Here is a 25,059-nt window from a genome sequence, read left to right as displayed (position 1 = left end):
GGACCGTATACCACTTACTGATTAGTTCGTTCTTTATCTGCTCTCTTTAAAGACCACACTTAGGATCTACTGATTCTCTACAAGTAGATAGGTGTGGCTTTGGATTCTTTATTCTGATCCATTGATCTCTTCACCTATTTTAGCATGAATATCATACCATAGCTTTACACAAAGTATGTTTTGATCCGGTAGAACAAATTCTTTCTTATTGTTGTTCTTCGGATATTTCTGGTTATTCTTGTGTTTTTCTTCTTCAGATGAATTTTAGAATCAATTGATTAAGTAAAAATCTTGTGTAGATGCGACTGTATTAAATGTATGTATTAACTGGGGAGAACTGACAGTTTTATAATCAAGACTTCCCATCTGGGAGCATGATGTTTTTAAACTTATTCAACAATTCTATGTCCTTTAGTAAAGTTTTATTTGATTTGATTTTTATTTATTTGTTTATTTATTTTTTGAGACGGAGTTTTCCTCTTGTTGCCCAGGCTAGAGTGCAATGGAGTGATCTCGGCTCACCACAACCTCTACCTCCCAGGTTCAAGCGATTCTCCTGCCTCAGCCTCCTGAGTAACTGGGATTACAGGCATGAGCCACCATGCCCGGCTAATTTTTGTACTTTTAGTAGAGACGGGGTTTCATGTTGATTAGGCTGGTCTCGAACTACTGACTTCATGATCCTCCTGCCTTGGCCTCCCAAAGTGCTGGGATTACAGGTGTGAGCCACCGCGCCTGGCCCTAGATTTATTCTTAGGTATTTTACAGTTTTTAAATTCTTTTCGTTAATGGATTTTATTTTATTTATTTATTTTTTGAGATGGAGTTTCAGTCTGTTGCCCAGGCTGGAGTGCAGTGGTGCGATCTAGGTTTACTGCAACCTGTACCTCCCAGGTTCAAGCAGTTCTCCTGCCTCAGCCTCCCGAGTAGCCGGGATCACAGGTGCCTGCCACCTAATCACCCGGCTAATTTTTATTTATTTATTTATTTTTTAGTAGAGACAGAGTTTCACCATGTTGGACCAGGCTGGGTCTCAAACTCCTGACCTCAGGTGATCCACCCACATTTGCCTCCCAAAGTGCTGGGATTATAAGCATAAGCCACTGTGCCCAGCCTGGGTTTTAAATTACATTTTGGTTACAATTGGTTATTGCTGGTATATAATAACACTTGGTTATTGCCTGAATATAATAATAGCTAACATCCGTGGGTGTGTGCTACATGCTATATACTGTTCTAAGCATCTTTTCCCATATAATTTTTATAACAAGCCAGTGCCTAGGTACTATTACTATTTCTGTCTTATGAAGAAGAAACAGAGCTGTAGAGAGGTTGAGTGACTCACTCCGGATCACATGATTACCAGGTAGCAGAGCCAGGGGCCCACACCTGCACCCCTTTCCACTGTTGTATGCAGCATGCCAGCTACCTCATCCAACCCTGGTATTATTTGGGGTAGTTCTTTGGTTGAGTCTTTTGGATTTTCTAGGTAGATAATCATGTTTTCTGCAAGTAATTACCATGTATAGCTCGTCTTTTTGCATGCTTCTTGTTGGGTATCTCGTTTTGTAAATATTGTATCATCATTTCTCAGGAAGTCTGAACCAGTCAGTTTTTGCTTTAGCACTGTGAACATGTTGCCATTTCTTTCCTTAAGGAGCACACAGAGCAGTTATGTTTAGGGGCCATATAGATGGAAATATAGTTTAGAAACTTATCCCTGCAGCTCACAGCACCTTGTTAAATTCAATCGATTGAATGAACTTACGTTATTGCATTGTACTGAGAGTTTTTGTTTCTGATTTTCTTATTTTTTTTTCCTCTCTCTGTTAACTCTGTGTTTCCATTGCTCAAGTTTCTAAGCCTCGGATTCTTGAGTGAAGTGAGTGCATACCTCAGGCTTCCTTTTGTCTAGCCTGGGCCAGGCTCTCCTATCCTTGGTTAGGCTGACTTTGTGCCCTTGGTTAAAATAGAGCATAATCATTTTGTATTTCTCTGTAGGCATTCTCTGGCTGTAGGACTGCACTCCTCCACTGGCTGCAGAAACTCCGCTTTGCTGGCGCTTATTTGTACTGGGAGAGGTGTCCTAGACCTCTACCAGCTGTGGGAGTCTGGAGTCAGTCTTGCTCCCTAGTGGCCACTGCCTATTTGGGAGAAAGAGGCCATTGGGGTACCTCCCTTCTGATCTGGGGCCTCTTGGCCTAACCTTGAGCTACTGGTCAGTCCCATCACTTGAGTGCAAGGGGTGCAAGGGCCATGGTTGCTAACACTAGCTGTAGCTGTAGCAGGTCCTCTCCTTCAGGTCACCTGCCCTTGGCCCCGAGTCATGGACAGGAGTGTTTAGTTATGTTGTCTTTTCTCTTATAAAATGTAAATAATGTGTTTTTCCCTTAAAAAAAAAAAAGCACATGCTCATTAAATATTTGGAAAATGAAGAAAATTTAGAAGAAGGAAGAATTGCTTATCAGTCTACTGCCCAAACACAGTCACTTTTAACATTTTAGTTTTCTTTCCTTTTCTCTGCATAGGCTTTTTTTTTTTTTTTTGAATAGTTGTAACAGTGCTGTTTGTATTCTGCTTTTTTCTCTTATAATAGTACATCATAAGTATTTTGCGTGTATTATTTGGGAATATCATTTTAAATGACTGTATAATATTCCATTAAGTAGATGGACCGTCATTTATTTAACATGCTTTGGTCTTGACCCCTTGAAGGCAAGGCCTATCCTCCTTTCCCTGTTAACCCATTATGGTTCAGTCAACCATGAAGTTGGCTAAGCTTCTGAATTTAAATTTTTCGTCTGCACCGTCTCTTTGAAGTCATGGTATGCCAGCTGCTGTGTGAAATGGAACTTCTTTTTATTTGCTTTAAACTTTATTCGTTCAAACTTCAGCTAGGCGTCCTGTTCTTATTTGGCTTTAGTTTGATGAAAAAAATAGTGTTTACCTTCCCCTGCCTAGTCTTGCAGCTTTGGTCCTAGGGCCTCCCTTCCTCCTTTCTAAACAGACATCACTGTGGATGGCAGGCCCCACAAGCATGACCCTGTCCACTCATCGCAGATGTGACTCGAGCAGCCTTCTGGAGCTGCGCTCTAGAGAGCATTCGGGTGGCTGTTTCTCCACCTGCAAGGTGGGATGTTTGCTGGACAGAGAACAAGATTTGCCTCTTTTTATCCCCTTCCCGTTACGTCTGTTTCCCCATCCCTTTGGTGACCCAGGGTGCCCTGTTGGCTGGATCCTAGGAACTGGTTGTCTCACACTTTCACCTGCCCCCTGTCTGTGTCTTTCCCCTTCCTGACTTCTGTTGACCTCGTGTTCCCACTCCACTGGTCCCTCCCTCACAGTGCTGTCACTGCAGCTATGCTCCTGTCTTCCCCTCACGGAGTGAGTTTGTGTGACCTTCGCACTGTATGCATGCTTTGGGACTTACCGCTGTAATGATGTCAGTGGCGGAGGTTAGCAGATGGCGGCAGCAGCAATGAGACCTGACATGTTCTAATGACTCCCTCCTTCCTACCCTTGATGGCTGAGCCAATGGAGGAGCAGGGGTTTCCTTGAGGTATTTAAGGAGGGGACCAAGGGAAATCGGGGGGGCCCCCAGGTGCCGATGAGGCCTGTGACCTTTGCTGCTATAATATCAGTGTTTCACAAGCAGGGCGGTTTGGGAGCCCACTTGCAGCCCATCAAAAATTGATTTAATTGCAATTTTTCCTCCAATTAGGAGCACTGGAGCCTAACTAATTGGAGTAATAGAGAGTAATAAGGCTCAGATAAAAAGCCTTCCTCGGCTGCCTTTGTATCTCGTGTCAGTGCCTGTCAGAGGTCAGAGAGCTTGCATATTCTATTAGGCAGCCTGGCCTTCATTTGTACAAATTAGTTTACCCAACAGTAATTAAAATGCCAATGCGGGTTGAAGAGAACTGAATACACTTGATGGGCATGTTGGTGAATGATGTGACAGCTCTGGTGGCCTCCCTTGCCAAAGTGTGTCAGCCTGGGCTCAGAGGCTGCTGGGGCCTGGGCCAGCTGGGCGGCTCTAGGCCAGCCACGGGGCACAGCTGCTGAGCACGCCACTTCTGCTGCTCCGCCTCAGAGCCACTCAGTTGCTGCTTTCTTCTTCCAGGTGGAGTCATTTGTTCATTTGTCATTCATTCATTCAATAACCATTTGAGTTTTTAGTATGTGTCAGGCATTATACTTGATGCTGAAGAGTCAAACAAGACTAACTCTTGAAATGTAGCCCAAATGAGAGCTTATGGGTGAGGGGTGATATAATAACTCAGGCCTGGAATCAAGACCAACTGGGTCCCAAATCCAGTCCGCTAGTTGCTACCTGTGTGAGCTAGAGCAAATTAATTACTTCTCAGAGCCTCAGTCTCCTCATCTATAAAATAGGGAAAGTGGGGCTGGGCACCGTGGCTAATGCCTGTCATTCCAGCACTTTGGGAGGCCGAGGTGGGTGGATCATGTGAGGTCAGGAGTTCGAGACTAGCCTGGTCAACAGGAGGAAACCCTGTCTTTACTAAAAGTACATAAATTAGTTGGGTATGGTGGCAACGCGCCTGTAATCCCAGCTACTAGGTGGGTGCTGAGGCAGGAGAATTGCTTGAACCTGGGAGGTGGAAGTTGCAATGAGCCTAGATGAAGCCACTGCACTTCAGCCTGGGCAACAGTGAGACTCTGTCTCAAAAAATATAAATGAATGAATGAATGAAAGAAAAGTGGTACCCACTGCATAGTGTTATGAAGATTAGATAGGTTAATGCTTTTGAAACACATGCTCAGCACCTGGTACACAGTAAGTGCTCAGTAAACTACTAGTGTTATTCTTTAAGAGGGCCTAAACTAATACAGAAGCAGCAAGAATCTACCTTCCTTTCAGACTGCCCATGCCCAACTAATTTCCCTTCTAACTTTGCCCTCCTCTTTTCTATGTCTTGTTATTTTTAGTTTCTCAACTTGAATACACAAGCCTTAATTCCCTGACATCTTCCTCTGGTTAGACAGCTCTGATGTCTACTTCTTGAGTCTGAGGATGGTCTGCATGATGCCAGCTTTGCCTGAGCTAGGGCCAGGGGACAAGTAAAGCAGGTTGAAGATTTGGTTAAGGTCTGGGGCAGGGTGAGAAATTGCAGAAGGCTGGCTTCTGGTAAGGGCTTTCTGGTCCCAAAAGAGTAGAGCTTATGGAGTCAGAATGACTATTAGACCCTCCAGCTGAGAGAGGATGTGTGTACTTATACAAATGTGTCTGAGTGTGTATGTTTTAACATTACTTTTTAGATGTTGGGCTAGATGCGGTGGCTTATGCCTGTAATCCCAGCACTTTGGGAGGCCAAGACGGGCGGATCACCTGAAGTTGAGAGTTTGACACCAGCCTGACCAACATGGAGAAACCCCGTCTCTACTAAAAATACAAAATTAGCTGGGTATGGTGGCACATGCCTGTAATCCTAGCTACTTGGGAGGCTGAGACAGGAGAATCACTTGAACCTGGGAGGTGGAGGTTGTGGTGAGCCGAGAGGGCGCCATTGCACTGCAGCCTAGGCAACAGGATGGAAACTCCATCTCAAAAAAAAAAAAAAAAAAAATTTAGTTGTTGGTACTTCTCATCTCTTACCTGGTTGTGGTGCTTAGGAGGGACTTCTCACTCCACTAATAATGTATGCCTGTGTCATGTGTCATTCAGGTTTGAGCCTTTGGTATTTGGGAATTCTTCCTTTAGGAAGCAGAGGAACCAACTTCACAGCCCACACAACTAGCTTTCCCAGCTATGATGGCTTTGGGCTCTGGAAGGCCCTCTCATTTCAGTTCCACAAATTTGTCTTGAGTGTCTCCTCTGGGCCAGGCACTGTGCCAGGTACTGCAGTACCCAAGAGCCTCTAAAGGGTTCTGATCTCAAAGGGAAGATGGGAAGATAAACCAAAAATGCCATTTGTCCCATGAGTATGGAAGGGACTCGGAGGATGGTCAGCCTCTGTGGGGAGCCACCAGTTCTTGCCTCTGCCTGCTGAGCACAAATTTGCTGTCCTTGTCCCTGGAATACCCCTGAGGGAAGAGATGGGACTGAGGGCAAAAGCCATTTGAATTTTCTTTCTATTCTGAGCAGAGCTGGCTTTTCATCACTTTTAAACCCCAAACTGAAGCTACAGCAAAGACCTTTAGTGGAGAAAATTCACTGAGTAATCCCTTGGGAGGACTGTGGAGGGAATGATGCATGTTTTCATTTCCTCAACCTCCAAGTATTTATTGAGAGCCTTTGTCATGTCTAGCACGGGAGCCAGCACTGTGAAGGATGTGGCGAGAATCTGGTTGAAGACGTCTGGCGGATTCAAACTGAACAGGTTATCAGAGCACAGCATTTTGTTTGGGTTAGAGAACTGAGGGCAGTGAGGCTGCCTGTGATGCACAGATCCCATCCCACCAGCCCCTTTTCAAAGCACTTCATCCCATGAGTCTCGAGGGAGGAGTCTGAATATGGGGGTAACAGATCCTGTGTTTAGCCATAGCATTGTAAGTCCATTCGTGGAAGATTGGCCTTTGCTTTATATTCACTGTCTGCACAATGAGAATAATAATTTCTATCTTGTGGCCTCCTTGTGGGATGTGACACACTCTGGGTGTTGGAGAGTAGTGAATTCCTTTTCTTCCTCGCTCCCTGTGTCCGTTGTACCCTGAGATTGCACGTGGGCACACCCTGTCTCGTCTTCTGACTTTGAGTGTGGCTCATCTGTAGCTTTTGCCTCATCCTTCCTAATGACCATGGGAATAAGGGAGGGGGTAGGGGCAAGAATGGCTGCAGGTAGTGGGGAATAGTTCAAGGTGTACAGGACTGTGTCTGCAGCCAGCCTGACCCCCAGGAATCCTGGGCAGGCCCCGTGGTTTGGGTATGAGTCCTGATGAATGTTTGCTCAAGATTTGCTTGAGTGTTCAGATGGTTTTTTACTGAGTGTTAAATTTGATTAAACTCTTACGTCCTCCTCAGTGCCAGGAAGACACTCTACTTTCTCTCCCTGTTTGCCTCCTTGATTCACAGTAGTTAGGGGAGGGAAAAGGGCAGCATTTAGAAAGAAACACTTATAGATGTCACACCCAAGCAGTTAAGAAAGCCCTTCACAGGAGGCTGGGCACCAGTGGTTCATGCCTGTAGTCCTAGCACTTTGGGAGGCTGAGGCAGGTAGATCATTTGAGCCCAGGAATTCAAGACCAGCCTGGACAACATAGTGAGATCCCTGTCTCTATTTAAAAAAAAAAAAAAAAAAAAAGGCCGTTTACAGGGTATGAAGGTGAGGGGCACTCCTGGTGGCAGATGATCCGGGACAGATGTGGGTGGACCAGAATAGAGGAGGATAGGAGTCCTTGGGAAGGGGGTTTGCATTCCCACCCACCCTCCTCCCTGCCACTCCCACAGCTCTAACCTCCCAGCAGGATTAAAGTTCCAGGTTGCTCCCCTCTCTCTCTATTGATTTACCTTGATGCTATCACCCTGATGCTAATTTAGGCCTGTGGCCAGTCAGAGGCCTGCTATCGGCCTTCTTAAGAGATGCCTGTGTCTGTGCTGGTGCCCTTCACCTGGCCCCCAGTCCTCAGGTCTGGAGAGTCCAATTGCCTGCTCGAATGATTTCCAAGTGGCAATTATGTTTCCAGCCCAAGGTAATTGACTTTACTAGTTATTAAGGGATTACCCTAAAGAGAAAAATGTTGGAGGAGGGAGGTGAGAGCAACACCTCCTAACTTTGTAGTTTGGTTCTTCAGTATCCACTGGCTGCTTCCCAGGCTGGCAGTCACTTGGGGCATGGTAGGAGTGGCTGTTTGGCATGACCACTCTATAGTTTAGTGGCTCCTGGCAGCCTTGAAGAAGCTAGGATGATGGGGCATGTCCCTGGAGGAAGTCTTGGCTGGAGTCATAAAAGGCCCAGGATTGCTCATATGGCCTTTTTATCAGCCTAGGGTTAGAGCAGACACCTGCCCTACAATTTTGATTGTAAGTCAGTGGTTTGGCCAGTGCCTGCCTAACATCTGCCCATCAGCAACTGGCAGGCCAACCTCCCTACCCCAGCCAAAGCCACTGGCTTCTCCAGGGCCCTCTCTGTGGAAATCCATCTCCTCACTGACATGCTCGCGATCAGAGAGCCACAGGTGCTGGGCCGGGCCACAGTGGATGGTCTGTTTCCCTCACATTGCTAATGTGTTATTAGTATGCCCGGTCTTCCTTCTCCCCATGAATGACATGTAGGGACATGGCCCATTCCTGCCCCAGGGCTCCTGAGTAACACCACTCCTTTCAACTCTCTTGCTTGCTGTTTAAGTTTTCAAGCCCAGGTTTCCTGAAGGCTTCCCCTCTATACCCTACCAAATCCTCTAACAAGAGTTGTCTGGCTCACAGGTTCAAGTTCTAGGCCAGTACAACAGCCAATCTGGCCACTGCATGGATCCCATACACCAGGCTTGTGCCTCCGTTTAAAGTGAGACTCTGCAGATTGTATATGTTGAGTTTTTTAGGGCTCTAAGGGACACTCTGGGCAGCAGGGTCAGCCTGCTACATCTCATGTGCCTCTTGGCATTGTTACTGGCCTCAGAGGACTCTGCTGGACTCCCATCATGCTCTGCAGAAGCTGCCTGGCTCCTCTCATTCCCCCCTCTGCCCCACCTATGGACTAGCATATACCTATCCATGGGATTCACTCACCTTTCATATTTTTCCTTTTCTCATTTTGGTATGTTTATATCTGCCCTGTGCCTGTACCACATTACCAGATTCCCCCAACTCTTAGAACCTTCAGGAATGCCCCCCAGCCGCCCCTACTTCTGACCAGGGCATGACCTTCCAGCCCCAGCAGCCTGTTCCTTGGACCCCTATTCTGTGCCCTGCTGTTGTGCTCTTGGGGTTCCTACAACTGGAGTCCGACAGGCTCGCTCTCCCTTGGGCTCAGACTTGTTGTATCTACAGATCTGTTTTTTTTTTTTTGAGACGGAGTTTCGCTCTTGTTACCCAGGCTGGAGTGCAATGGCGCGATCTCGGCTCACCGCAACCTCCGCCTCCTGGGCTCAGGCAATTCTCCTGCCTCAGCCTCCTAAGTAGCTGGGATTACAGGCACGCACCACCATGCCCAGCTAACTTTTTTTGTATTTTTAGTAGAGACGGGGTTTCACCTTGTTGACCAGGATGGTCTCGATCTCTCGACCTCGTGATCCACCCGCCTCGGCCTCCCAAAGTGCTGGGATTACAGATCTGTTTTTATGGTGTGCAGAGACCACTCAGCCCAGTCTGTGCAGCAGGCCCAGCTGTGGCTGAGCCTGTGGGTCTTCTGGCTAGGCAGCTTTTGGGGGCCACACCCTCACAAGTCTTCCAAGATGTCTTCCCACAGCTCCTCTGATGGTTCCCTTGGCCACTTCTCTCATTCTGGCTTAACCCCACAGTCCCTTGGGGAATAAGCACAGCATTTCCAGTTGTTAGCCATTTCTACTGCAGGTTCTGACAAGCCAGATCTGACTCTGCTTTCCTTTTGTTTGGCAGCTCTTTTGTGACAGGGACGGCTTGTTGCGGTCACTTCTCACCCCTGAGAATCTGGGACCTCAACAGGTAAGAGATTCCTGAGCCCACCCTGGCTTCTAGCCCAGGAGGCAAAGGAAAGCTTGCTGAGCCAGCTTCTGCCTCTATTGGCTGAGTGGTCCAGGAGGAGGCTGGGAAGTGGTCTAGTGCTGTGGCGCCTTCTCACATGGAATCATTCGGAGGAGACTGTTGAAGTAATTTATAATAGGTAAATTGTTTCATGTAGAATTTGTGATAACAATAACCATTTGGATTTATGATACTCTTTCTCTGAGGAGTACCTATGTGGCTATATAAAATCCCATCTATCCCCAGAGATGATTTTGCTAAAATAAAGAAATTTTGAAGGTGGCCTACAGACCTATAAAAAGAATTATACAGAACAGTTAAAATACATGCTGGTTTTATTCACAATTCTCTGCCTTGGCAGGCTTTACATATTCCCATCTGATTATCTACCATTCTGGGTTTTTGTTTTTTTTTTAACTTTTAAATTTTGAAATAATTATAGATTCATAGGAAGTTACAAAAATAAGATGGAAAGGTGTTTGTGTAACATCTTACATAATATATAACATAATATAATATAATAATATAAATCAAACCAGGAAGTAGACCCTGGTACCATCCATGGACCTTTATTCAGATTGCAGTGTGTGTGTGTGTGTGTGTGTATAGTCCTATGCAGTTTTATCACATGTAGATTCAGATCATCACCACAATTGAGGTACTAAACTCTGTTCCATCAGCACGAAGATTCCTCATATACCCTTGGTAGTCACACCCATCCTTATCCTCTCCTCTCCTTTCCCAAGTCCTCTGAGGCCAGCAGGCCAGGCTGGCTGTAGTACTGGCCTTAGTTCCTGGCAACTTCTTATGTGTGTGCCATCTCTATAATTTTGTCATTTTGAAAATGTTATATAAATGGAATCATACTGTTTGAGACTGGCTTTTTAAAAACTCAGTATAATTCCCATGAGACCCATAGATTGTATCTACTCCTCTTTATTGCTGAGTAGTATTCCATGATATGGATATACCAAAGTTTCTTTCCCCATTGAAGGACATTTGGGCAGTTTTCAATTTTTTGACTATTGCAACTAAAGCTATTACCAGCATTTGTGTACAGGTTTTTGCGTGGGCATACATTTTAATTTCTCTGGGATAAATGCCAAGGTGTACAATTGCTGGATTGTTTCATAAGTATATGCTTAGTTTTTTACCTGTCAAGCTATTTTTTGGAGTATCTTTATCATTTTACATTCCCACCAGCAATGTATGAGAGATCTTAATTTCTTCACATCCTCACCAGCATTTGGTATTTCACTATTTTTTTTCTCTTTTAAAATTTTTATTTATTTTTCCATAGAGATACAGGGTCTCATTATATTGCCCAGGCTGGTCTTGAACTTCTGGCCTCAAGTGATCCTCCCACCTCAGCCTCCCTAGTAGCTGGAACTATAGGCATGTGCCACCATGTCCAGCTAATTTTGTGTGTGTTTTTTGAAGAGATGGGTTTGCCATGGTACCCAGGCTAGTCCTGGGCTCAAGTGATCCACCTGCCTAGGCCTCCCAAAGTGTTAGGATTACAGGCGTGAGCCACAATGCCTGGATTCACTATTTTCTATTTTTTAACTATTCTAAAGGTTTTATATTTCATCATGTTTTAATATGAATTTCCCTAATAGCTAATGATGTTGAACATACTGTCATGTGTTTATTTGCCATGGATGTCATATATGAATATTCTCTTTGGAAAATGTCTGTTCATGTCTTTTGCTTGCTAGTTTTTTTTTTTTTTTTTTTTTTTTAATGGAACACTTTATGAATTTGCCATGCCAGTCTTCTCTGTATCATTTCCACTTCAGTATGTGTGCTTTGGAGGCAAGCAGTTTGCTTTTTTTTTTTTTAAACCATTGAGTTTTGATAGTTCTTTCTGCATTCTAGATATTAGCCTAGATATTCTAGATATTAGTCCTTTGTCAAATGTATGGTTTGCAAATATCTACTCCCAGTCTGTACTTTGTCTTTTTATCCTGATAACAGAGTCTTTTGAAGAGCAAATGTTAAACATTTTGATGGAATCTAAATTACTGACTTCTCTTTTATTGACCATGCCTTTGGTGTCAGGTCTAAGAACTCTTCACTTGGCCCTAGGCCCCACAGTCTGTGTCTTAAATGCCACAACTGACAGCACTGGTGAAGATGCTCTTCTCACCCGCTTCCTCAGTTGCTCTAGCTTCGTCTCCTCCATATTTCTCCAACTCTTTAGGAAAGCATTAGCCACAGCTTTTTTTGATTTTTTTTGAAAAATCCATCCTACAGTCAGTCTTTCCAAAAATTTTTTAAATAACAAGAGATGTTTTAATCAATGAATCATGGTTTTTTCCTTCAACATTCTCTTCGGATGGTCATCTAAGAACAGGGATCGGAAACTCCCTACTTCCCCAAACAACCATTCTGATAGCTCTGTGAGTAAGAATGCCCACCCTTTATCATGGATTGATTTGCTCCCTGAAGCTGTGATCCTGGGCAAGAAGCAAGCAAGTTGAACCTCTCTTCTGAAGAACAGACTTTTAATATCTGAAAACCTTGGTTCTGCTCTTCTAGGGCCTCCTCTGCTCCAGGCCAAAAGTTCTAGGTCCTTCAGTTGTTCCTCATTAACGCAGTAGCTAGGTTAGCCATAGCCTTGGCTGTAAGTAACGAAGACCTAATTCGAAGTGCCTCAAACAGGCTGGGTGCACTGGCCTGTGCATCACAGCACTCCAGCCTGGGCAACAGAGTGAGACTGTCTCCAAAACCAAAAAACAAAGTGGGTCAAACAACAATGGGATTATTACTATCTTAGCTGACAAGGAGCCCAGAAGTTGGGTGGTCCGGTGGTTCCAGGGTTGATGGTTCAGTAGCTCAATGAAACCTTGAGGGCCCAGATTCTCTTACTTTCTGCTTTGCCACCCTGGTCAAGGTGGCTTTTGCTCTCAGACTTGTGTAGAGCTGCTCCACCAGCTCGCCAGGCAACACTCACAGGGAAACAGGAATAGCCATATGTCCTTGTCTGGGACCCTTTTTAATATGAGGAAGCCTTTCTTAGGAGTTTCCAAGCAGACTTCTCACATCTAATAGTCAAAATTGTATTCCAGTATACTTACCCTAAACCAAACCCTGGCAAGCGGAATGGAATGACCAGTCAAGATTCACTTCCTGGGCCAGGGGAAGAACTCAGCTTCCTCCCTTGCCCCTACACATTAGCAGCAAAAGGTCGGGGGTGGTACAGAAGCAGGGCTTGGTTGGCTAGAAAGAATGTGAGGAATGTCTACAGAGGTGACCTGTAGTGTTGGTCTCACACTGGTTTCAGGACCATTCTCACCTGATGGTTTCTCTATTTGGTTTTATCCCTCTTGAAATGGCGTGTTCATAACTGACTACTGAATAGACCAGGTGTGGTCTGACAAATGGTAGATGCTGGCACCTCCTTCATTTTAAATCTCTACTTTTGTTAATATAGCCAATAGTTGTACCCCACTGTTGCTAGCCTAGCTGAAACTTCCCAGGACTCCTCTGCTCTTTAGCCCCTGGGATTTTGGAGCTCCTACAGTCTGTGAAACTTGCTCCCCATGAGCTCACCCTGCCACACTCCTGCCATTGGCCTGCCTTCCTTCTGAATGGGGCTGGGGCAGAGGCAGCCCCTCCCCTGGTGCCAGGGCCAGTGTGATGGGAGGCTGTGAGGAGCTCTCGAGGGAGCACTGGCTGTGTGGCCAGACAGACCTGGCTTCCAGAACTATTGTGCCTCTTGCTGTGATCTGGGGCCCTTTGGGCCTCAGTTTCCACATTTGTAAAGGGAAATTAATTATCCCTACCCAACAGAACTGGGATGAACAAAATTATTGTGAAAAAGTCTACCTGTCACCTTAGAGGCATTCAACTAGTGCAAGCTCTTTCCCACTCTTCCTCCTCACCCACACTAGTACCTTGGAGTTTGTGGAGGCTTCTTCTTTTCTTGAGGGCAGGGACTTGCTCTGTCACCCAGGCTGGAGTGCAGTGGCTACGTCATGGCTCACTGCAGCCTTGACCTCCTGGGCTCAAATGGTCCTTCTGCCTCAGCCTCCGGAGCAGCTAGGACTACAGACATGTGCCACCATGCTTGGCTAATTTTTAAATATTTTTATAGAGACAAGGTCTCGCTATGTTGCCCAGGCTGGTCTTGAACTCATTGGCTCAAGTGATCCTCCCGCCTTGGCCTCCCAAAGTGCTGGGATTATAGGTGTGAGCCACTGTGCCTGGCCTGTGGAGGCTTTTAAATCTCAAGATATGTGTGTCGCAGTGGCTCACGCCTGTAATCCCAGCACTTTGGGAGGCTGAGGCGGGTGGATCACAAGGTCAAGAGATCACAAGGTTTACTGGTCAACATGGTGAAATCCCATCACTACTAAAAATACAAAAATTAGCTGGGCATGGTGGTGCGTGCCTGTAGTCCCAGCTACTCGGGAGGCTGAGGCAGGAGAATCGCTTGAACCCAGGAGGCAGAGGTTGCGGTGAGCCGAGATCACGCCATTGCACTCCAGCCTGGGTAACAAGAGTGGAACTCCGTCCCCCCCCTCCCCCCAGAAAAAAAATGTGTGTCTTAAGTGACTAGCAGAGGAGATGAACCTGCTGACCTCCTGGCACAGAGAAGGCTCTTGACAGTGGGCTTTGGTCACAGAGATGGGCATTCTGATGAAAGTTTGTGCTTGGTCATATAGCTGGGCCGTGTTTGGCGGCATCACCTGCCTGGGCCCAGGATGGCACACAAGCCGGGTGGTGAGCTGGGTACACCACCATGACTCAGCATCATCTCAAAGGTTGAGTAATCTTTGAATGGCTTCTTCTGCCTGTGGTTGCCTTGGTGAATGGTACTCCTTGGTATAGATCTATGGTCAGGATGGAGTTACAAGGCACTATTTCTTTGACTGTCATTCTCTTATGAAACCCCTAGATCTCACTAACCCCAAACACTGAGTCTTTATTGAAACCAGAGAATGGGTACGAGACAGCGATAAGCCGGGCAGGGTGGCTTATGCTTGTAATCCCAGCACTTTTGAGAGGCTGGGGCAGGAGGATCACTTTAGCTCAGGAGTTTGAGAGTAGCCTGGGCAATATAGGAAGAACTCGTTTCTTACCAAAAAAAGTAAAAACAACAACAACAAAAAAACAGCTATAGCCTCAGTTGTTCCTGGAGCCTGAGAAGAAACAGCCCTGCCCGCTCTGGCCAGCCTGTGGGCTCTGCTTCTTGTGGCAGGGCTGCCCTGGGCATCACTTGGCAGTGCCTTCTCTCCAGCCCCCAGGTTCACTTACTGGGAGATTTTTGTTTAAACGTCTGTCCTGTCCCCAAGAGAAGCTTGGAGGACCAAGTGGTACAGCAGTTGGGGAAAGATGCCCTGGTGGAGGCATTTGCTTTTGGTGGGAGGAGATGGATGGACAGGGTGACTCTCTAGAGCTATCTTTCCCAGAGAAGCCCAAGTAGATAATAAAGCCATGTAGAAAATAGGATTAAGGTAATGAACAGGCAGGACAAAGTTTGATCTTTCAGTAACACCAAAGCCTGACTGACAGGCCAATCTGAGAGGTGGAGCAGCATCGCCGGCAGGACTTGGGACTGGGTGGTGAGCGATGCTGGATGGATTCTTTGCTTTTAACTTGTCACTGCTGAAACTTGAGGAGCGCCTGGATTTTCTCTTTTATGTATGTGCTGGGGCTTGGGTGAAGCAGGGGAGTACTCAAGGGGCAATTTGCTCTAAACATTGCTATACCCTGGATGATGGTGGGGGCTAGGACACAAAGCTGTAGCCACTCACTGGGCACCAGTGTTCATATCAGGGGAGCCATCTCCCACATCTATGTGTGTGTCTCAGCTATGCACCCTCAGGTAGCCATTGCTGCTTCTCACAAAGCCTGGATCCCTTTCAAGGTCACCATGGTTCCCTCAGCCCCTCATTCTGTCAAGACCTTTAGAGACTCTCCTTGCAGGCTGGGCTGGAACAGGGTTGGAGGGGGAATTGCTGGCAGAAGCACACAGGTCAGAGGGAAGCCACAGGCACACAGCCATTGCCTGTAGCAAAGAGCTTGGCTGTCCTCCTCTCCCTTCTTTTTTTTCTGCCTTTCTGTTCCCTGGAGCTGGGCACCATAGGGTTAGGCTCAAGGACAGGGGATTCCCATGCAATGAGAAAGAGTCCTTCACCCAACCTCAAGGTACCAGAATCTTCCTGCTTCTGACAGTAGGTAGTCTTCAAGCCCATTCCCTAACTCCCAAGTGCCAGGAATTCCTGTATCTTCATCTTGACTGACCAACCACTGAAGTATCCCTAGCTAGGCCCTGAGGAACTATGCCAAAGCCATCCTGCCCGAGCCTGGGGTCTGGAGGAATCAAAGCTCATCTTGCATTCTCTGTCTGCATTTGAGCAGGACCCTTCCTTGGCTAGGCCCTAGGGAAGGTGCCATGTGTTGGCCGTGTGGGGCATAGCTCCTGGTGGCTGGAAGGCCCAGGTGGGTCTGACTGGCCTGCCATCACACATACCTTCCCCCATGGGCTGCTGCTTGCTGTGGGCTTTTTTTTCTGCCAAGGGGCATTTGAGCTGGATCTAGCACTGGTGCCCTGAGCACAGGGCACAGCTGGGCCCCTGGTAGCTGTAGGCAGGTGGACTTCAGGATGGAGAGCCCTTTAATCCCAGACCTGAAGGTGTCATAGTAGGTCCAGCCACAGCCCTAAGCCCCGCTGGGATTATGGGGTGGGAAGGGGGCTGGGGAGGTCGTTGGTGACCTGGATGCTCCCAGGGTATTGAGTCCTTGGCCAGGCTCTATGGTGCCCTGTGTGTGTGGTCATAGGCAAACCCTGCACACATTCCATAGATTCCCCTTCCCCTTTGGGCCAGGGTCATCCTTCCCCTGTTAGACCTCCACTTCCATCTCAAAGTTCCTGAGTTCCGCTTTTCTGACCAAAGGCAGGGGCAGAATAGGCTTCTCACCCATCCTAACAGATGCCCTAGATTTTTCCCCTCTGAGCCTGTGCTCAAGCCAATGCCATGCCCAGAATACCCACTCTGTGCCTAATGAAACCTTGCTTGCTCTTCAGCATAAATAGCACCTCCACCACGAAGCTCTCCTTGATTCTGACCCCTGTGGCCCTTTCCCCTGAACACAGTGTTGGAGCACTGATAAGGGCCACCTGGTCAGCCATGGCTGTGGCCTAGTATAACTCTCCCTCTGAGCTGGGAACTGACCTTTGTTTTCTGCACTGAACACAGGATATGAATGAGTATCAGGGCATCTAATGACATTTAGAATGGTAAGGGACGCCTGGCTGGAGCCCATTCTGTCTGGAGAAAGAAGCTGTGTCCTGCACACGGGCTGGGCCACTCTGGGGGCACTGTTAGTGCCCATCCTGCCCAGGTGTGCCTTTCTCTCTGCCCCGGGCCTCCGCCCCCACCCTGTGCAGGGGCCTGGCCCACAGTCAGGGTGATTACGGGAACTGCCCCTCTTTAAAGTACCTGCCTTCTCCTTTGAAAGTATTACTGACAGCTTTTTTTCATTCTCTTTTTTCTTTACCTCTTTAAGGAACCCTGTAATTTCTTTCTTTCTTTCTCCCCTCTTAACTTTTTCTTTCTTGTCCCTTCTGTCCCCCGAACCCTTTGAAATTGGCTCTCTGCCTGCTGACACCAAACTGATACTTTGCGTTTCACTTCTCCTTATCCCTTTATGGCAACAGATGTTGAAATTTTGTATCCTTTTATCTGCCTGGCTGCCCCTTCCTGTAATTACGGCCCCCTTGTTAGCAGTACAAAGTGGGCTGCCCGGCTGCCTGGCCTTTGAGCCATTGTGTCTGAACACATGTGCGCGGGCGGGTGCTGGGGGTGCGCACACAGACACATGCATGTGAGAGGCTGTGTGCTTAAGAGGGCCCTTCCTTCTCACCTGATGGGGCCGAGGCAAGTAAAGCTTCCATACGCTTCTCACCTCTGTTCCTCCATTGTTAACCTTTAGAACCTATCTGTTCCCTTGATTCTCTCACTACCCCACCAGAGGGCAAGCCTCTGGGCATCTGTGAGGTGGAAAGGCCTGCAAAAAGCTGGAAAGGGCTGGAGGTGGCCCTGGGTAATTCTTAGGGCAGGTCCAGTTGTACAGTTGGATAGAGGTTGTTAAGCGGCCAGCAAGAGAGTGGCTGCATTGTCTGTGAAAGTGGGGAGCACCAGCACCCCGGAGCATATAGACCTGATCTAACATTTATTGGGTGTGCGATCCCTGAGCCTTCATTTTCTCATCTGTAAAGTGGTGTTAAGAAACTTATCTCCAAAGTCTGTTGAACTCATACGAGTAAAACACTAAGCAGGTTACCTGGTGCACAGTATGGACTCAGGTTATGTGAGCTTTTGCTGTAGTGGCTACTTTGCCACTACAGATAACCTTCACAGCCATCTCATCTGGCTCCAGCAGACACAAAGAGAACAGGCCCTTTGGGTTACTTCTGTCAGCCTGAAAGCTGCTACCAGACTGGATTTCCAGGAGCTCTGCCTTTATCATGGATTCAGCCTCTGCCCTTCCTTGCTCTATGACATTAAGTCACTTTTCCTCTGTGACTCTTGGTTTCCTTATCTAAGTCAGGGGCTTGGACTAGGACAAACACTGTCTGTTCAAAAGCCTCATGGTTCTCTGCCACTAGTTTTTGCTGGGTGAGGGATATGCACCCTAAGGCCCGCTGTGGCCTGGAGGTCAGACCCTGCCAGCACACTCCCAAGCCTCCAACTAAACCAGATCGCCAGCTGCCGCCAAAGCAGCCTGGTTACCCTAGCACTGCACCTTTGTTGTTGTTGTTCCTGCCATCTGGGCCATCTCCTGTCACTGCCTATGACAGTCCTGACCCTCAGTGAAGAATCAGTCAACACCCCCAGCCAGAAATGCTCACCTATCTGCCCCCTTATAGAACTTTTTGTTATTCTCTGTGGTACCTACCAACTCACACTTCATTAGTTGGATACATGTTGCAGACTTCTGTCCTTGGATTGAATACTCCTTAAAGGCAGCAAGAGTTGTCTTGATAGTCACAGCTTCCATCTCCCTGTAGTTTCCACTAAGCACAATGCCTTGTATCCAGAAGATGCTCAATTAATGGTTGCTGATTGAAGGAAAGAGGAGATAGAAGGGAGGGAAACCCCCCCCCCCCCATTCTCTTTGCAACTATGTTGGGCCCAGCTTCTGCCTTCAAGCCATCTGTCCCCCAGGCAGCAGAGGAGATGGAAGGTAAATGCTGTCACCCTTCCATCCCCTCTCTCCAAAAGCCATTGTTGCATTTCAAGGCAGCACATGGCAAACAGGTGCGCAGGTAAGCACAGACCCAAACAGATGCAGGAATGAGTATCCATAGGGTCTCCAGGGAACAGTATCCGGAACCCAGTATGTTAAAAATGACTGGAAAATGGTGTGGGAGCTGTGGGCATGCTCAGCTGTAGGCTGGGAGGTGGTGACTCAGGAGCACTCTAGTACAGGTGGCTGTAGGGAAGGCTGAGAGAAGGGCAGCAGGGCACCAGGCTTTCTAGCTCTACAGACTGTGGGGCGAGGGGTAGGGTGCCAGGGACTGCCCCCTGTGCCCAGTCTAGCTTAGCACTCAGGGCTTCTCCCAGATGGACCATCCTTTAGGGCCAGCCCCCACTAGCAGTTAGCTCTCCCCAAAAGAGGGTGATGGGTATCAGCGTTTCATGTAAATGTCCCTCCTCTCTGACTGGCAGGAAGTGCTCTGTCTCCCTCCAGCTGCAGTGGAGCCACCTGGGCAGCAGGATGGGTTGACCTCTCAGGGATGTGGCCACACTCTACTGGCTTCTTCCTCTCCAGGTATGGAGTTCCCAGGAGAAGCCTGCACATGGCCAGAGCCAAGGGAACAGGTCTCCCTCAGGTGCTGCTCCTCAGCCTGTGTTTCATTCATCAGGCTCACATGGGCGGCCCCATCTGTCTTTATGTTTCCCTGAGTTGAGAGAGAATTGCTGGGCTTGGGCTCGGGGGAGGCTGGGGTGTAGAGGCCCCCAGCCCTCAGTGGCTCCTGGAGGCCTGGGCTTTGTCCATGGGAGTTGGAAGGGAATGGACTTTTTGTCTGGCCCTCTATAGTGATGGGCTGGCCCTTGCTCCTGTCTTGCCCCGGGGCTCTGAGCAGCAGCCCTGTTCCCACACAAGCTGTGCAACAGCCAAGGCTCTGCACCCCCCTCCCACCCCCCACAGTGAGAGGCTGAGAAGCATTCTTAACATTCTTTCCAGAGAAAAGGGGTGAAATGTCTGAATTTGGGGGGTCACCACGTTATACAAATTGCAATCTAATCGTTTGTACAAGAACACACTTGCAGTAAGAAAAGGAGCCCAGGAGGAGGGGATGAGGAGACAGACAGCTTGTTTTGTCCCCTTTCCCCCAAAGTTTGGGGCTATTGTCGGGCCAGTCTCTCCCTCCACCAGAGCAGTTGAGCTCGAGTTTTCTAGTTAAATAGGTCTTGGGGTGGGGGCCTAGAAGGGCCCACGGTGCCATTTCTGTTTGTTTTCCCAAATCAAAGCCCCAGCAGGGCTTCTGTGGCACTGCTGGGCCGCTATTTGAAGAGATGGGCCTTTTCCCAGAGCCTGGTGTGTCAGTTTATGCTCTGAACTTAACCTCACGGGCACCACACAACAGAGCCTTGAGGGTCCTGGGCCCAGGGGCAAAAGAAATTGTATCTTTTTATTGGCCCATTTAAAGCGTGTGTGGCCATTTTAGAGAACCAGAGAACAGCGCAGCAGAAATAAACCTCTCAGCTCCTGGCCAGGCTGTGCGGGCAGACAAGGGGCTCTTGGGGTTTGTGCTGGCCTCCAGGGCCTGGCGCTCACTTGGGCTCTTGAGTCTCCCCCGCTGAGGTTAGGGACCCCTTGGGCTGTTCTGTATTTCTTACTGCAGATACTTAGAGCCATGACATTTTCCAGTGGCAGTTTGAATGCTGGGGTAGGGCCCAGGTGGGCAGCCCATTCTGGGTGGGCGCTGTCCCTGTGCAGCTCCATGAGTGCCCAGCTCTCCTTCCCTCTGAACCCAGGGACCAGGGTGGGCAGGTAGAGCCATGCTGGGCTTCAGTCCTCCCAACCCCCGTTGCCTTTCATCTTCTATTTCAAACAAACATGAAATTACTTCTATAGATTAAAGGGGAGAGCTCCTCAATCACTCCTTAAGGCCTCACTAATGGAGGGGGCAGGGCCCCCAAATCTGGAAGAGGGAGGAGAACCGTGGAGCCAAACAGTCCCTACCCACCATGCACCCAGGATACCTGAGAAAGAGACCCCCTACGGGGCTCTGGCCTACCCAGGGTGGCTGAATTTTGGCTGGTGGCCCATCTGGGAAGGCAGAGCTTCTCTGGGAGCCAAGGTTAGCAGTCTCTTTGGGATGCAGATCTGGGGAGAGGGCTTTCTGCATGATCCCTCTCAGGAGCTCCCCTAACAGAGGCTTGTCATCTTCCCCCTGCAGGCCCAGCTCTGGGCTATGGAGAGGAAGACCAGAACTTCCCTGAGAAGGAGGCTGCAGGCAGGGGTTGCTGGCTGGGGCTTAATCCCCCACTGGTGGCAGCAGTGCTCCTGGCCAGGGCTCACTGTCCGGAGCTCAAAGGGAAAGGTGGAGGGGACAGAAAGGAACCCCCAGTCTCCTTTGACTCCTTCAGCCTTCAGGGAAGATGGCAGCTCTGTCGAGGAAAGAGGTTGTGGGTCAGAGTCTGAATGAGGTGGAAGGACAGGAGCTGCCATCTGCAGTCAGACATGTGGTTGGCCGCCTTGTTTGCCTCAAGCCCTTTGCTGAAATGCTGCTTGGGCCAAGCTGGGCTGGTGAGCCATGAAGTCCCCTCACTCCATGCCAGGGCCTCTTACCTGGACATCCCCGTGAAGTGTCCATGGCCTTGTTTCTCCTGTCATGGCCTGGGGAGCGTCCAGCATCTCATGGGTAAAGGAAGCTGAGGCATCAGGCCTGGAGGGTGCCCCTTCTCCTTCATTCCCCCCAGTCACTCTGTGGAAACTCAATACTTCTACCCATCCCCTGGCCGCAGGGATTAGCGGGTGCACTTGATGTTGAGGGGTAGTTGCTATGGACAGGAGGCCCCCCTACGTGGTTGCTAGGGGTCTGGCATCAGGGCAAAGGGTCTGCCCACTGCCGCGGTCACGGAGGGAATTACACAGTCACAAAGAAATTGTTCTTCTCAGTAATCTGCTCTCGGCCACCGGGTGGGGTGAGGGTGAGGGTAGGGGGAGGAAGCTGGAGCCCTGCAGGCTGGGGGCTGTGATCACAGAGGCATGCTAGCCCCGGGCTGGGGGCCAGCTAGGCCAGGAACACCAGGGACAGCCCGCTAAGCTGCTTTCTCAGCGATTTCTCTCCCCAGACACAAAGGTGTTTACTTGTTTTAACATCTCCTAGGACTCCCCTTCTCCCTTTGTGTGGTCTTTATCCCCAACGAGGTTTGAGCCCCAGATTACAGGCAGGAATTAAGGCACTGGACTCAGGCAGCTCAGAACTGCATGACCTGCAGGATCAAGAAGTATAAAGTAACCATGCGTGCATGCGTGCGTGTGTGTGTGTGTGTGTGTGTGTAAAGGGGGGGGGGGTGCAACTCCTTCAGCAAGGGCCATTCATTGTCCTGAGGAGTGGCTGTGTGGCAGGCAGCCGGCAGGCAGGTGTGATGGAGGGGCTGCTGGGGGAGGGGTGGGGCCGGGGACTGGTTGCAGAGGCCTCATGGTGGGGGGCAAGCAAGGTGGGTAGGATGCCCTCAGGCATCTCCTCCCTTGGGTCTCATTCTGACAGAGGAAAGAGAACCACATTTGCCCAAGTTCTGATACCCTCTGAAGGCTGAACGAATGTATGGCCCATGTGAAACAGCCTCTCACTCTGTCCTTCCCTTCCCAGTGGGCAGCTGATGACACACTTGGGCAGTGACTTTCCTCCAGGGGCTGGGGTGCTGGATGTCATGTATGAGTCCCCTTTCACACTGCTGTCCTGTGGCTACGACACCTACGTTCGCTACTGGGACCTCCGCACCAGTGTCCGGTGAGTGTGCTGGGCAGGGTGGCTGGGGCCCTGTGCCAATCCCGGTCCTTCCTCCAGTCCTGGATCGGCCCATGGGAGAGGGAACAGAGACTCCATGTTGGGGCTGGGAAGGAAGAGGCCTGCGAGGTCATGCCAAGCTTAGACTTCCTACACTTGGGCAGCCCTGGTCCCAGTGGCTTGGGAGACTATAGCCAACAGGCCCTGACAAAGGCAGGCATTTCTCAGAGCCTCTGGAGCCATCAGGGTACTGTCCTTCAACATTCTGTCCCAGCCTCTCTTGAGGCCTGTGTTGCTTCTCCCCTTCATGAGTCCAGTGACAAGTAGCTGGTCATGTGAAACACATGCAGGCACCATGTGGTCTGTGGTCTGGGCCACGGCGAGAGCCCTCTACAGAAGGTGCTTTCTCCCAGGAAGCTCAGTGTTTGACAAATCTGATGATTGAGGCTTCTCTATTCCAGCCCGGCATGGCTCCTTAATGCTCTCCTAAGTCACTCTAGGCTCGAGAAAGCTGGGGTGGAGGTGGAGGGCACCCTAAACCTCCCTCTGCATCATCTCCTCTTCCTGGACAGGAAATGTGTCATGGAGTGGGAGGAGCCCCACGACAGCACCCTGTACTGCCTGCAGACAGATGGCAACCACCTGCTGGCCACAGGTTCCTCCTACTACGGTGTTGTACGGCTGTGGGACCGGCGCCAAAGGGCCTGCCTGCACGTAAGTGTGCTGCCTACTTCTTCTCCAGGATGCCAGGACTCATGATTATGGGCTGCATCTGGGAGAGGGTGAGGTAGCCAAGGATGTGCCTAGAAAGGGTTGGAAGAAGCCTACACTGGCACATGTGCCTATCTCCCTGGGCCTGGGGATCCTGGGTTAGGGCATACCCACGTCCCACTTAGAAAGCTTTTACCACTTCCTGTGCCCTCCCTTCCAGGCTTTCCCGCTGACGTCGACCCCCCTCAGCAGCCCTGTGTACTGCCTGCGTCTCACCACCAAACATCTCTATGCTGCACTGTCTTACAACCTCCATGTCCTGGATTTTCAAAACCCATGACCATCAGGGCCACCCTTGCCTACGGACCAGGGAAACCAGCTACTCAGGGACCTCTCTTGTTTGGAGGATGCAGTGATAACTCTCCCACTGCCCCACTATGCTCCTGGACCTGTGACCCCAGTGCTTGGGCACCTTGCCCTAGAGTCTGACTCCTGGGGCTTGGGGGCTTACCAGAGATGCAGTCCCTCCCAGGAACCTGTTGGAGAGGCAGGACCTGCTGCTTCAGAGGAGTATGGCTGTACCCCTGCCTTGTGTCCCGGAGAGGCCCATCTTACACCCCTTATTAGAGCCACGACAGCCTGCAGAGTGAGGGGAGGAGCGCCTACCTTCCCAAATGGTTCCTTTCTGCACCTTCATGGAAGGAAAGGTGAGGCTGCCAGTAGCCCCCTGGCACCAGCCAGACTTCACCCTTGACCATCCTTTCAGGGCCGGAGGTTCATTCCTGGCGCACTGTGGCCTGGTTTTGCTTTGAAACCAGGAAAGGGCAAAGAGAACCCAGCAGTTCTGATTGAGTTCTGAGCCAGCCCTCCCTCAGGCTGGCTGTGGAGACATGTTACAATGTTCATTTTTGTAAAAATAAAGCTTGATTGTTCATCTGGTTCTTCACTGACTGAGTAGTTCTAGGAGGCCCGAGGAGAAGGAACAGCAGACCCAAGCTCAAGGTTGTATGTGCTGCTGAAATGGCAGGACCAGCCCCATGGCTCTGTGTCCCAAAGGTTTCCTTTTTTTTCCAGGAAGACTTCCCATGGACAACCTACCCCATAGCATTTGGGGTATGGAAAGGGTCCAGGCTGCTGGGAGCTTAGTTGTTACCTGTGGTGACTCCTACCCCAACACACACCCTTAGCAACACTATGACCCTTATTTTGGCTTTTTACCCACAATGCCTTAACAGCCTATGTTCTATTTCTAAGGTTTCTGCATTTTTTGTTTTGAGATGAAGTCTCACTCTGTTGCCCAGGCTAGAGTGTGCAGTGGCACGATCTTGGCTCACTGCAACCTCCATCCCCTAGGTTGGGGTGATTCTCCTGCCTTGGCCTCCTAAAGTGCTAGGATTACAGGTGTGAACCACTGTGCCCAGCCAGTTTCTGCATTTTTAAAACTTTGCCCTTGTCGGCACATACCTTCAGGAGTTTCCTCTGAGCCACTTCTGCAAACTAGGGTAGCACAGGGTCCCTCCAGACTGGTCTTCCTCTGAGTTTGTGTCAACAGATTGCGGGGAAGGGCCAGCCCTGCCCTGCGACGGCCATGTGCTCCCACCCTATTCGCCTCCCTTTTTGTGGAAGGCTTTATGTTGACGATCCCTGGGATAGAAAAGGGAATGTCATCACCACCCCGCTCCTGAGGAAGGCCAGTGGGGTCTGGGGCCAGGCAGCATACAGAGGTGGACAAGAGGGCAGTCCCTGTGTA

The 25,059-nt window shown here is 49.3% G+C and overlaps 2 protein-coding genes across 7 annotated transcripts in view; one reads left to right on the top strand and one right to left on the bottom strand.

Moving 5' to 3' along the window:
- The window catches only part of FBXW4 (F-box and WD repeat domain containing 4), an 85,188-nt gene extending 60,945 nt beyond the window's left edge, over nt 1-24,243 (top strand). For 5 of the 6 annotated variants that reach the window (XM_074382777.1, XM_074382774.1, XM_074382773.1 and 2 more), the window contains 4 exons: nt 9,515-9,580; nt 22,461-22,601; nt 23,171-23,312; nt 23,530-24,243. In XM_074382777.1, the coding sequence (XP_074238878.1) occupies nt 9,515-9,580; nt 22,461-22,601; nt 23,171-23,312; nt 23,530-23,649 (469 nt within the window). In that variant the 3' untranslated portion in view covers nt 23,650-24,243. The remainder of the gene's footprint in view (nt 1-9,514; nt 9,581-22,460; nt 22,602-23,170; nt 23,313-23,529) is intronic. The other variant, XM_074382776.1, reaches the window with a different exon arrangement.
- The window catches only part of DPCD (deleted in primary ciliary dyskinesia homolog (mouse)), a 39,901-nt gene continuing 26,179 nt past the window's right edge, over nt 11,338-25,059 (bottom strand). The window contains exon 7 of the mRNA XM_074382782.1: nt 11,338-24,953. Coding sequence (XP_074238883.1) covers nt 24,939-24,953 — 15 coding nt within the window. The 3' untranslated portion in view covers nt 11,338-24,938. The remainder of the gene's footprint in view (nt 24,954-25,059) is intronic.

The sequence above is a fragment of the Saimiri boliviensis genome, chromosome 12 (assembly GCF_048565385.1).
Source record: "Saimiri boliviensis isolate mSaiBol1 chromosome 12, mSaiBol1.pri, whole genome shotgun sequence".
Taxonomy (NCBI): domain Eukaryota; kingdom Metazoa; phylum Chordata; class Mammalia; order Primates; family Cebidae; genus Saimiri; species Saimiri boliviensis.
This window is presented reverse-complemented; position numbering and strand designations above follow the sequence as displayed.